This window comes from Vicia villosa, linkage group LG3 (assembly GCF_029867415.1).
Source record: "Vicia villosa cultivar HV-30 ecotype Madison, WI linkage group LG3, Vvil1.0, whole genome shotgun sequence".
Lineage (NCBI taxonomy): Eukaryota > Viridiplantae > Streptophyta > Magnoliopsida > Fabales > Fabaceae > Vicia > Vicia villosa.
Window position 1 is genome coordinate 99,326,250 of NC_081182.1, and position 14,171 is coordinate 99,340,420.

A 14,171-nucleotide genomic window follows, 5' to 3' on the forward strand; every position below is an offset into this window, starting at 1 on the left:
ATTATCAATAGTATTAAACTATATCCATTCACGTGACATACTGCCATTATATCAATCTTTATAGCCTTTAATTATATGCATTGATTTTGATCAAAAAAAAAAATTATATGCATTGATTATTTTATTAAAACAATATCACTTGCATTTAATATCCCAATAAAAAAGAGACTATTAATACTATTTAATATCCCTTGCAGTAGTTAAATAAATAGTTGGAGCAGGAAAATAAACTATTGAAGATGAACATGGTCTAATGGTACACCAAACTGTTCAATAACTAAGGAGACCTCAGTTTGACTCTTTAGTGTGGGCAAAATTTTGGAATTATTTATGGAATTTTCATGACCTTGGTGATAACATATGTCACGTAAGTCCGACCCACATGTAAGGGAGTGGGTCCGACCCACAAATCCATTTAGAAGGATATTTGAAGGCCTGTTACCACTTTCTTTTTTAGATGAGCCACAAACTGATCAAAAGCATTCTCGATTTTGGAACCTAGGAGAGAAACTCATTTCCACCGGGAGGAAAAAGAACGAAAACCAACAAACCTTACCTCCTAAAAGTGAGAAAAAAATTCTTTGCAAAAGCACCTGAAATGAGCCTCCATCTCCACTTAGTAAAATAGCCAAATTAACTAAGCGAAAATCCTGGATTTCCAGATCCTCCATGCATGTGTATAGGCTTGCAAACATCATCCTACTTGAACCAAGCAATCTTAGAGTCATTGTCTCTGAGGAAATTTCTCTGGAATCATACAAGCTTCTACCAAAACTTGACAGAAATTTTTAGGAAATATAAGAAGAAGATAAGAGTATCATTAAGGGCTGAGTTAAGTAAGATCACCTAACTCCCATTCTAACATATTATTGTCTCCACGAGCTTAACCGACTAGAAATCAAACTAACTAGAGGTTACCATATAGATATGATGTGAGGGTTTCCCTACCGATAAACCTGTGTACTTGATGAGAATATACGATTGTTTACAATGGATAAAATACCTAATAACTTCATAATGGCATGACCTCATTCGCCCCAATGAGATCGTTATTCGCAAAATTAACTTGAAGATCCAAAACAAGCTCAAAACCCTGAAGATTATCCTTTATTGACTAGATATTATCTAATAAAGTCTTTGCCAAGATAATCGTGCCATTCAGATACAAGAGATAGAAGATATTAAGATCCGAGGAACCAACTCTAAAACCAGATAAGAGACCAAGACCCACAACTTTGGAAAATAAATCACTCATGCTTCCGTCATATGCAAGAAAAGGAAAAGAGTTGAAGGTTCACCTTAATTGAAACCCTTTTGGATGATGATTTCTTGGTTCATAAAATATTGACCAAAACTGCAAGATTTCCATAGAAAACTCAAGCACACATCTAGGATCTCCGCCTAGCATTAAACCCAAACTTGACAATCATACAATCAATAAAAGTCCAACTAACCAAATCATACACTTTTCAAAGTCCACCTTAAAACTGAGCCAATTTTTTCTTTATATCAAGGTCCACCAAATCATTTACAACCGTCACTCTGTCTACTAGAAATCTACCTTTAAGAAAGGTCAATTGGTTATGGAAAATGATATTGTCCATAACCTCAACAGGTCTATCTAACAATACTTTGATAACGAGCTTACAGAAAGACCCTGTTGCAACTTGAAAGCAAGTGTTTTTACTGTCTCCATAAGGACTAGTTGTATTTTTAAAGATTATTTTATAGTTTTTACGACTTTAAGAATGTTTTATTAGATACTTTATCTATAATATAAGAAGGGTAATTGTTCTGGAAAAGTCAATTTTAACCTTGCTTATTTTTTTGCCAAAACATCGTTTTGAGGGTAAAATGTGTTTAACTTAACCAAATCTCAACCAAATGTCAGTTTTGGTTGCATGCTAAACACACTTTACCATAATTTTGTATTGTAGTCATTATTATAATATTTTTTAACTAAAAAATTGGTTTGATGGCAAATAGATTTTTTAGTGCATATTCACTTGTCTCGATGCAGGAAAAAAATGGTTTCCAATGCATACTCACATGTCTCATTTTCTCTAAACCTCTCTCTGTTTTCTTTCTTCATTTCTCTTATCTCTTTCATCTCTTCTTCCTGCAAACAAACCTAACAGGGTTTTGTTTTATTTTATGTTCTGAATCTACATTTCAAATTTTCTCAACTTTCTTCATCAATTTTTCTCTTTGCTGTGAACTCAAACTTGCAATTCATCTTCATTTTCTCACTCTTCAATTTTTCTATAAAATTCTAAAAGATTTCGACCCTCAAAATCGCAAATTCCTTTTTTTTCTATTTTATTTGATTTCATTTCTATTTTCATATTTTCAAAAAAATCTCAAAAAATTTGTAGGTCTGTGATCTTATTTTATTTGATTTATAATCAGGTTTTTATATTTTTTTTATTTTTTTTAATCACTTTTCTATTTTTTTCATTTGTTTTCTTAACCGGAATATTGCAGTGGTTTATCAACATGTTTCCTATGGATTGACCAAGTGGATGGAGCTTTACCCCTTGGCCTCGAGGGATACCCCAATTATTTTTTTGGCCAAAAACTTGTTGGTTTTTGGCCAAATCAAGGTTATTCATATTTGGCCAAAAACCTTTGGTTTTTTGGCCAAATCAAGGTTATTCGTATTTGGCCAAAAACCTTTTGGTATTTGGCCATATCAAGGTTATTCGTAATTTTGGCCATAATTTAATTTTCTAAACCTCAATTATTTTCTTGTATTATTATTAGAAATATTATTATTCTTATTCTTATCTTATTTTTGCAGGTACCTACTTTGCCCAAATGGGAGCAGGTGTAAACTCTATCTCCCATTCCTTACACTTATTTGTTCACTCCATTGCCTTTCCTAATCACTTTCCACTTCCCCTTGATAACCTTGGTAAAATCTCTATTTTTTAACCATTAATCCTAAAATGTATAATAGGTAGGTGTTGTCCATTAAGATTCGTCTAGGTTTTAACCTTTAGGTTTTTTTAATCCATTAGGTTTTTAACCGATTTAATTAATTAGGTTTTTTAAACCAAAATAATTAATCTAGTTAATTAGATTTTTTAATCCATTAGGTTTTTTAACAGATTTAATTAATTAGGTTTTAACCAATAATTAATTAAGTAATTTAGGTTTATAATTAATTTAGTAACAACCTTTAGACTTAGGTTTTTTATTTCACCTATTTCCAAACATCAATTTTTTTTTAATTCTCGATCTTCTTCTCTCTCATCTCAAACTCCAATGATTGTTGCATGTGTGTTTAATTTTTATTCATTTAATTATTTATTTAATTGTTCATTTAAATTTTAGAAATTATGTATAGGTTGCAAATTCTTTTTGATGTAATAGTAATTAGGATTTACTTTAATTTCCGCACTTTACTTTTCCGCATCCCCCGTTTTTGGTTATGTAATCCCCCTCCCCGAAGCCTTGTAATAGCGTATGACTTTATTTTTTCTACCTTTAATTTTCTGCTGATATAACTGTTAGAAATTAATAGGATTGTATGGCAAGACTAAAATCAACCTAGAACAACCCTAACTTTCAGGCTTAAATTAATCAATCACTCTTTTGCTCACACACTCACCTTTAAGGTAATCTCTCTTATGCTGCTTTTTGATTAAATAGTCAAGTCCCTCAAATGTAGGGATACCTTAGCAAATTTCCCTCCGATTTAAATCATCAAAAAGATCATAGTCCCTTAGAGTTGCCTACGATAAAATGATATTGTCCCTCGAGTTGCCATCGATAAATGATGATAGTCCTTTCGAATGCTAAGGTATCCTTACTGATTGCCTTTTTATGACTATTCACATCTAATGCATATGACTTCCTACCCTCTTTATGGTATGGATAACCCATATGAATATTCGTTAACCCTTCAATGTCCTTTACATCTAATGAAAGGACTTCCCACTAACTAATGGTGTGGATAGCCTTTTTCCTTAACGAAAAACTTAAAAAACAAGAAAGACATTAAACTTAGGGTAGGTAGCTCTTAATTGTTTGCTCACAATAAAATTCAAACAAAACTCTTTTCACACCTCCTTTTCAAAACTCTTTTCAAAGACTACACTTTGTATACATCCGTACGAAGATCATTACAAAGTTAAAGCTCTTTTCAAAATGTTTTTCTAAACACACACTACACTTCTTTTCAAACATTTCAAACAAACAAAGTGAGATAAGCAATTAAGATCCCATGGATAACCATGGATACAAAGGGTGCTTACACCTTCCCTTTGTATAACCTACCCCCCGAACTCAAAATCTTTTAAAGGTCTTTCCTGTTCTTTTAGCCTTTCTTAAATTGGATAAAATAAAAGTCGGTGGTGACTCTTGCTATCCGCATATTTTAAAAGTCAGCTCTCCCACCGTATTACAATATAGTAGAGGTATTATCACAGAGAATAGGAATGTCACTCTCATATATTTGAAAATCTTCCAGCTGGCTTTTCATCCAGAGGATCTGAGTGCTGCATTTAGAAGCTGCAATATACTTAGATTATCACCCAAAAAACCGACATCTTCTAAAAGTGATTTTTTATTTCTAGCCTATATCCAGCGTAGTCAGCATCACAATAACCTACTAACTTCTACTGTTTTGATTTTCTATAACACAAGTCAAGGTTAGTAGTACCTTTCAGATACCTAAAAAACCCCTCAATAATTGTTAATTGTGATTCTTAGGGATTTGATTGGAAACGAACACACAAACAAAAACTGAATAAAATGTCAGGTTTAGAAGTAATTGAGTATAAAAGAAAACCTATCATACGTTTGTACCTTCTAATCTACCTTATTGCTTACCTCATCATTTTCCAGAATACACGTAGGATGCATTGGAGTCTTATCTATCTTGCATTCTGACATGTCAAACTTCTTTAGAAGTTCTTTGGTGTATTTACTCTGATGGATATATGTCCCTTCTAAACTTCGGTTAATCTGGATTCCCAAAAAGAACTTGAGTTCTCCCATCAGACTCATCTCAAATTCAGCCTGCATAGACTTAGTAAACTCCTTGCATAAGGTAGTATTAGCAGAACCAAATATAATATCATAAACATATAATTGAACTACTAGAATATCATTTTTGAATGTTTTACAGAACAAAGTAGTGTCAACCTTTCTTTTGGTAAAATCATTTTCTAAAAGAAAATTGTTAGTCTTTCATACCATGCTCTAGGAGCTTGAAAAAACCATATAATTATTTCTTAAGTTTGAAAACAAAATATGGATTTTTATGATTTTCAAAACCATGAGGTTGGTGTACATAGACTTCTTCAGTTATGTAACCATTATGGTTGCTTTGTCCAACCGCGATTAAAGGGTTTACTGATAAATTAAAATAAAACTTATTTTTTATTTCTTTCATAAGACGCCCTAGGTGAACAAGCGAGCCAGAGACGATAGAGGTGGCGTAATCTTTACCCTCTTTGTATCCATTCATTCGGAGCTCAAATCTCTACCCTATTCGTTCATTTGTTTCTTCAGCTTCCCAATACGGCACTCTTCAACATCTTCATTCGTTTTCGCTTGGTTTATGTTGTATATGCTCAAATATTCACCTTCTTCGTTCATTTGACTCTTCAGCTTTGAAGTACAGTACTCTTCAACATCTTCATTCCTAACGTGCATAAGATTCTTCAACTTCGAAGTACGATACTCTTCAACATCTTAATTCCTTTTTCTTTGTATATATATATGCTCAAGTCAGTATGAGAGTACATTTTTCATATGCTTTAGGTTTAGATTTGCTTTAGGTTTAGATTTTGGTGTGTCATTCACATTATTATGCGTGTATAAGTTTCAGAAGTTATTATGGAATGTAGTTGGATGAAAGCCGATATATTAGGTTCAATTTATTAGAAATGAGTTCTTAAATTCCTTGAATACGCTGACAAATATCTTCCCGATAATAATGGTGCCTTTTATTGTCCTTGTGTTGTTTGCGCGAATATCAATAAGGGCACAAAGAAACAAATATTCCAGCACCTTTGTTGTGATGGTATATGTCAAAATTATATAATATGGATGTGGCATTGTGAGGTGGATAAAGGGGAAAGTCGGGCGCCACAAAGTCAAAGAGTAGATGAAGAAGAATATATGAAGGATCAACTAGAGGATATGTTATGTGATATTGGGGAATCTTCTTTTAAGAATTCTCATATTTATGATATGTTATGTAGTGATAAAGACACCCCTTTATATAAGGGATAGACAAATTTTACACAATTTTCGGTGGTGTTAAAGTTACTTAATCTGAAGGCAAGAAATGGATGGTCGGATAAAAGTTTCACGGAATTACTTAAACTGCTAAAGTAAATGTTGCCAGAAGATAACAAATTGTCGGATCGTTGCTATGAGCACTAGAAGATATTGTGTCCAATGGGTCTGGAATATATCAAAATACATGTTTTCCCTAATGATTGCATATTATAGATGAAAGAGTATGAAGACTTGTATCAATGTCCGAAATATGGTGTGTCGCATTACAAGCTGAAGGCCAACAATGGTGATGACAATGTTAGTAGGAAGCATCCTCCTGCTAAAGTATTATGGTACTTGCCAATAATTTCACGATTTAAGAGGCTTTTTTCTTATTCAAATGACACGTATGTTCTTAGATGGCATGCAGATAAAAGGACTCGTGATGGAAATATTTGCCATGTAGCTGATTCATTGCAACCTATCTCTCCCTGGCTGTGAATGAAGCACAAGTATATACTGTTAAGTATAATGATTTCTGGACCACGACAACCTGGTAACGACATAGATGTTTATCAAGTCCATTAATTGGTGATTGACGACTCTTGTGGGATGAAGGCCTTGAAGTTGATGATGCATATTCTGGGGAAAAGTTTAAGATGCGTGCAATGTTATTTTGCACAATCAACGACTTTATTGCTTACGGTAACTTGACTGGGTATAATGTAAAAGGGCATAAAGTGTGTCCTATTTGTGAAGATAATACTTGTTATCACTAACTTGAGTTTGGAAAAAAGACCGTTTACCTTAGGCATCAAAAATTTCTAAAATCCAGTTATCCTTATCGTAGATTGAAAAAGGCTTTTAATGGAGAGCAAGAGTTTGATGAGGCTCCTGAACCTTTAACCGAGGATGAAGTTTATCAATGGCAGAAACACATTAATGTTGTCTTCGGGAAGAGAGAAAAAGAAAAAGGGTTAGTTGTAAAAAAATATATGGAAAAACAGGTCCATTTTCTTTGATCTTCCATATTGGTCAAGTCTTGATGTTAGACATTGTCTTGATATTATTCACATGGAGAAAAATGTGTGTGATAGTTTGATTGGCACACTTCTAAATATTCCAGGCAAGACTAAATATAGTAATACTTTCCGTCTTGATATGGAGACGATGGGTATACGAAAACAATTGGCTCCAACAGAGAAAGGAAAAAGAACTTATCTGCCTCCAGCATGTCACACTCTATCTAAAAAGGAAAAGAAAATTTTCTGCGAGTGTTTGCAAGGTACTAAAGTTCCGCAAGGTTACTCATCAAACATAAAAAAACTTGTATCAATGAAAGATCTCAAGTTAATTAGTTTAAAATCTCATGATTGTCATGTATTGATCCAATAACTTCTATCAGTGGCTATATGTAGGATCCTACCAAAGAATGTAAGAGTAACTATAACGAGATTGTGCTTATTCTTCAATGCCATAAGTAATAAAGTTCTTGATTTCAAAAAGTTAAATGAATTAGAAGATGAGGCTGAAATAATCTTGTGTCAATTGGAGATGTATTTTCCTCCATCACTTTTTGACATTATGGTTCACTTACTTGTTCATCTAGTCAGAGAAATTAGATTTTGTGGCCCAGTTTATTTAAGATTGATGTATTCAATAGAGCAATATATGAAGATATTTAAAGGATATACGAAGAATCATCAACGACCGTAAGCTTGGATTGTAGAAAGGTACATTACTGAAGAAGTTGTTGAGTTTTGTACAAACTATTTGTCAGAAGCAGATTCTATAGGCATTCCAAAGTCTCGTTACGTTGATCACACAGACGGAAGACGTATTCAAGGTCTAAATGTTAAGTAAATGGATCGGGATGTAGTTATTCAAGCACATTTCTATATATTGAATAATATAAATGAAGTTCCACCTTTCATAGATACTCACAAAAGACTTTTGAGGAAAAATTATCCCTGAATGAGTGACAAGTTTTCGTTGATAGATCATAACAAGAGATTCATATATTGGTTTAATAAAAGTGTATTTAATGATCGTAGTGTATTCGAGATACTTAAATGGTTGTCGTACGAGTCAAAATTTTGTGTCATTACTTGGACTACATATGACATTATTCATTATACCTTTTATACAAAATTAAAATATGTTAGTAGTACAATGCAAAATAGTGGGGTTATGATTGAAGTCGAATTGATGTATTTCTCTAGTTCAAAAGATAAGAATCCTGTATTTGTAACTACCGCGTTTTATGGTGTCATTGATGAAATTTGGGAGATTGGTTATGTTATTTTAAAGTGGTTTTATTTAAATGCAAATGGGTTCCCAATAATAGTAATGGTGTACATTGATATCTTAGGATTCACTCGGGTCAACCTTGGCAAGACATCTTTTATGACTGAACCATTCATCATGGCTTCTCAAGCAAAATAAGTTTTCTATGTTACCTTCCCATCAGACATATCGGGGAAATGGTCAATCATTCTCCAAGGAAAACACATTCCTCTTAGTGCTGAAAGTCTTGATATTCCGTCCACACCTTCTTACACAACACAAGTTCCTACCTCATATGATGAAGTTGATGTAGATACTCTTCATGCTATTCGAATCGATCACGAAGAAGGCACTTGGAAAAATTAATTACAAGTATGTAATTTATTCTTTATTGATAATATATTCATGTATGTTATAGTTTCCAAGTATTTTTACTAACAAGTATAATTATTTGAAATTATAGGTCTTTAGAGTCAAGACACCAAGAGACAAGACACCAAAACACCAAGTTACAATTATGTGATGTTATGTAGTGTGTAAACTGTAGATTGTTTGTTCTAATAAATTGTAGGATGTTTGTTATGGTACAATTGAATATGATACAATTATGTGAATATGATACAATTAATATTATTCAGATAACTTTATCACGTGAGTTTTTTTTTTTTGCTGTGATATGGTGAACAATAATACAGGTTAAAAAATGTGATTAATTATAAAAATAAGGATAATATTTATTAATTAGGCAGATAATGGTTAAAAAATGGGATTAACTTTTTTTTCAAGTATACTCTTTAATTACTATTATAATCACTTTTTAATTTGAAAAACTATATTTAAAGTTGCAAAATAATATATCAAATCAACAATTTGGAAGTCATAGTTTAAAACTACGAAGGACAATTGGGAATATAGATTAAGTTATTAATAATGAGTGCTCCAAAAATGTATCAATAATTATTGTATGGAAACTTTTGATATTTTTATTAAAGAAAATGAAAAATAAGAAGAAACATTTAATTTTAAATCGCAACCTAACTAATATACGTATCTTACACCTTGATTCTCGTAACTGTCCACAAATAACACTAACGCACGATCAAAGTTATAAACTCCTTATTTATTTACTTTTCAAACATGTTGATGAAACCCTAACGCACTCCTCTCATGTCTTCTCCTTCTTCTACTTCTCTTTCAACAAAGAGAAAGAAAGCAACCACCACTCAGTCCTCAAAAAGCATATGCGGTATATGCTTTGATTCTGTAAGAGTCTCTAAAATCTTCACAAACACTTCATGCAACCATCCCTTTTGTACTAACTGCATATCCAAGTATGTCAAACTTCAAAGAAAAGACAAAGCGGTGAAACTCTACTGTCCAGATCCACAATGTTCTTTGAAACTCAAACCACAACATTTGCAATCCATTTTACCTAAAGAGCTTATTGTTGAATGGGAATCTGCAATTTATGAGTCTTCGATTTCTTTGAAGCAAAAGATTTACTGTCCTTATAAGAATTGTTCTCTTATGATGGTGAACGACGGGGTAGAAGTTGTTACAAGTTGTGAATGTCCTTCTTGTCATAGGCTATTCTGTGCACAGTGTAAGGTTCCATGGCACGCAGACATGAGTTGCCGGAGATTTCAGAAGTCGACAAAGGGTCAACATGAAAAACAATTGGATGAGAAATTTATGGAATTGGCTAAAAGAAAAAAGTGGCAGAAATGTCCCAAATGTTCTATGCATGTTCAGAGAAATGGTGGATGTGAACACATAGCGTGCAGGTTGTATATCTTATCACCTTCTATTGTTCATCCTTAATCATTTTAACTAATTTTAATTTTGATTAAAGCTGTGTACTTAATTATAATGACATTATATTGATGAAAAATGAATTATAACGATTGCATTGTTTTCAGGTGTGGATGTAACTTCTGCTACAAGTGTGGTAAGGATTGGATTCATGGACATATATGCAAATATTCGCGGTAATTAACAAACTCTTTGCATATGGGATTAAATATGAATTTGAAAAGTAATGAGTTGAAATAAAAGATTTTGAATTGTAGAATAATAAATTCTGAGATATACGGCCTCCTCGACTTGTGTTAGGTAGATACATTTGTTCTATGTTTGTAGTGTATGATGTTACTGTTTTAGGTGGATGCATTTGCTATTGATTGGTTATGCTTATTTAGGCACATTTCCACTCCTGTATCACAATCACTAACTAAAGCATTGAGTATACAATTATTTTGTTTTGGTCTTTTATTTTCATGGATTCTGTTTTGGACTTGTCAAGAGGGGATTGCTACATCTTGATGTTTAATAAACTGATTGAAATTTGTTTGTGTTTACAATGCTTATAACAGGTGACATTCGGGAGTATCGCGTGGCGAATATGAAGGAAGTTGCAGCTGTTTGTTAGTTAGTGATCACAAAGACAGAATTAATTCTATAAAGACTGCATTAGTGTTGCAAACTTTGTTTTCCTATAAGCATAGTGAGACCAAGTTGAGAGTTGATTCTATAAATGTTATAAGCTGAAAATTAATTTAAATTCAAAAGATTTACATGGAGCAGAGGCAATCCTATTTCGTTTATATCATTTATATATAATTTTGCTCATTGATAAATGTCCTTCCTTACCATTTAATTAGTGTTATGTGAATTACATAGGAAGAATATCTAAATACTCCTTTACGAAGATCTAAAACAGATAATTGAGTGGGGATAAGGAGAATAACTATTAAGGGAAAGAACTGATTCAATCACTTGAAATGAATCCGTACGAGTCAGTTTGATTGTTTAATGTCAAGCTCACTGCTTTGAACACTTGAAATGTGAAGTGTTGTCATTTTTTTTGAAGGAGTTAGTGTACGTCTCATTTTACAATCAATTGATATTCAGTTCCTAACAACAATTCCCCCGGTAAAGGAATAAGGAATGGGTTCTCCAAGGCCTCATTGCTCTCTCAAGCTTTATTATTGGAGGCTGTGAGTAGTCGCAATCCATCTTTTTTGTGTTTATGACTATCAGTTATATTGTTAAACCAATGGTGACGAAAGCAATAATGCACATGTGCATTAAAGAAAAGAAAATATTAAAGCAAAATAAGAAGAGAATTATTTTCATTCATTTCAAGTTTTAGAAGATACGCTTTGTTATGGGCCGGACAAAGGCCAAATATGAAGGTCCAATATACACAAATCCAATAGAGATGATTGTAAGTATATAGTCAGCGTACGTAAAATTAAAGATAAACTTGTTTGATCTCCACTTTTCACTATATTTATATTGGACTCAATTAATGACTTAGGCGTTTGAATGTTAACCTTGCAGGTTCATTATGCGCCACTGTTCTAGAGATCAGTATCACCGATTCTAGAGTCTTACATCATCAACTAACACCAAATTTGGTTCCATAATGTAATAGCGTCGCCGACCGTGGGAATCAACAGCGAATTAGCACAAAATTTCACAATCAAATTCAACGAACATATCATACTTGATCGCAATCCAGGTCTCTGCCAATACCACCGTAAGATGGAGAGAATAACCACATACGTAGCACCGAAAAAGTCTGACAAATTCTCTGATCTTGCACCTTGCACCACTTCAATTCTCTATCATCAACGAGATTCGCGTGAAAGCAATGTCTGGAAAATATCCTTCACTAGAGTACCTCGTCCAAGAAACGGAGGATACCAAATCACGAATATGGATAATGTGGAACTATGTGGTTGCAAGTCTAATCAAGAAGTGATCAAAGCTAAAACAAGCCATGACTATCATTGTTTTGTTTTATGATGACTACCTATGAAGATGAAACTTTTGATGACAACTTGTGGAGATACATTCAAACCTTAAAGCATAAAGACAAGGTTGTATGTCAGGTAGTGAAAGATGCACAAGACAATTCATTCAAAGCTCTTCCTTGGAATAAAGCCAACGAGTTAGAGTTTAATGACCATCGATGATGGTATCCAAGTTGAAGATATCTAAAACTTCATCTCCAAGACGACTAAAGGAAATGATTACATGATTGGTGCATTCGATAAAGTCTTAAAGATTTAGAGTGTGAAAGAGAGGAAGTTTGAAAGCTCGATTGATTGTGTCTGAGTGGTCAATGATTTGTAAAAATACAAGAGCTTTTTTGTAAGGTATTACGGCTAAATCACACACTCACTAAAATATTTTTGAAGCCTTGATTTCTCAAAGAAAACAATCTAAGAATATTTTGGAGCCTAACCAGATGAATTGGGAACAATCAGAATGATTAGAGCGTGTTTTTGAATTGTCCAATCGATTAGAGCATATTCCCATTCGATTGATAAGGGAAAATTATGTCCAAAATCGATTACGACATTGTCTTAATGAAAGACAACGTCTCTCTATCAAATCTTTTCAAAATGGGAAATTATAATCGATTATTTGGGGCGTCTAATCGATTAGCATAAGTACTCAATCGATTAGATCATTAATTTCTCATGAATCATTTACTTTTTGTGTAGCAACATTTAGCCTATAAATAGATTTCTCCCTTCACTTTTTCACATCCATAATCGTGAGTCTTCTCACTCTCCTTACTCTCTCTAAACTATTTTTCTACTTTCTCTCACTTTAATTTAGCCATAACACTTTGAGAAAGTACTCGTGTTTAAGTGAGAAAAATATTCTAGAAAGGTCAAATTGTAAATTCACCAAGAGCTATTTTTTCTCTTGAGTGAATGTCTCATCTTAGAAAGTGGTTGTTTGGGTTAAAAGCTAAAATTGTTAAAAGTTTTGTTTGGGGAATTTTTTTGGTTGGTTCGTTAGCTCAACAACTTAAGAAAAACCTCTCTTTCTGAGTTCTTGAAAATAACAATTGAAAATTTATCTCTTTCGTTCTAGAGCTTAATCTGGTGAAAAATCCCTACTTGCTTCAAGATCAGCCTGGTGTAAAACTACGGTTTGGTTCAAAGGATAGCCAGATAAAAACTCCACATTTGTTCAAGATAAGCCCGTATGAAATCTCGATTTAGCTTTGGGACTAACCTTTTGAAGCTTTTGTCCGTGTTTTGAAAGAAGACTAACTGCTTTAGTCAATTGTTTGTTGTTTAGTTGGAAGTTAACCTTAAACTTTAATTTTCCTTGTATAAGGAGGTTCAGGAGGTTAACCTACTAAAAGTTCATAAGAATTATTGGATGCTCTCAAGATCAAGTCTTACAGAGAGGTGTAGGTCACTTAATTTAGACAAAACCGTTATAAATCCTTGTGTCATCTCTTTTCCCTTATCTATTTTATTTTCCGCATATTTTCTTTCCATTCATTTTCTGCTACAAGATTCAAATATTTTTTTTAAATGTTTTTTAATTCAGATTTAGAAAATAATTTTGATTTCAGATGTCGTTTTTCAAAAGCTCTACAATTCACCCCCTGTTTGTGTGTGGAGTCATATGTTCAACATTATTCTCTCTCAGGATAGAGATAAGTGGATTTGGAAGCATAGAAGAGTGAATTTTTTCTTTGTTGCCTTTGTTTAAGATGTTCAATTTTTAGGTTCCTTGTCATCTATCACAATTAAGAACTTGTCTCCTCCTAAAGAGTTGGTCTTCTCTCGAAATCTTTTACAAGATTGATTCTTTTCTAGAGAGAACTTGTCTAAAAA

General features: G+C 32.9%; 1 protein-coding gene across 1 annotated transcript; it reads left to right on the plus strand.

Annotated features, from left to right (window-relative positions):
* Positions 1–9,687: 9,687 nt before the first annotated feature.
* Positions 9,688–10,512, plus strand: LOC131658643 (E3 ubiquitin-protein ligase RSL1-like). Its single transcript, XM_058927914.1, has 2 exons — positions 9,688–10,304; positions 10,440–10,512. Exons 1-2 carry the CDS (start codon positions 9,688–9,690, stop codon positions 10,510–10,512), a joined length of 690 nt encoding a protein of 229 aa, XP_058783897.1.
* Positions 10,513–14,171: the final 3,659 nt, after the last annotated feature.

What these genes read in the sequence shown, in the direction of transcription:
- LOC131658643 (XM_058927914.1), top strand. Translation starts at nt 9,688, where the DNA reads ATGTCTTCTCCTTCTTCTACTTCTCTTTCAACAAAGAGAAAGAAAGCA. An exon ending in TGTGAACACATAGCGTGCAG is followed by an intron (nt 10,305 to 10,439) that starts GTTGTATATCTT and finishes CATTGTTTTCAG; the next exon opens with GTGTGGATGTAACTTCTGCT.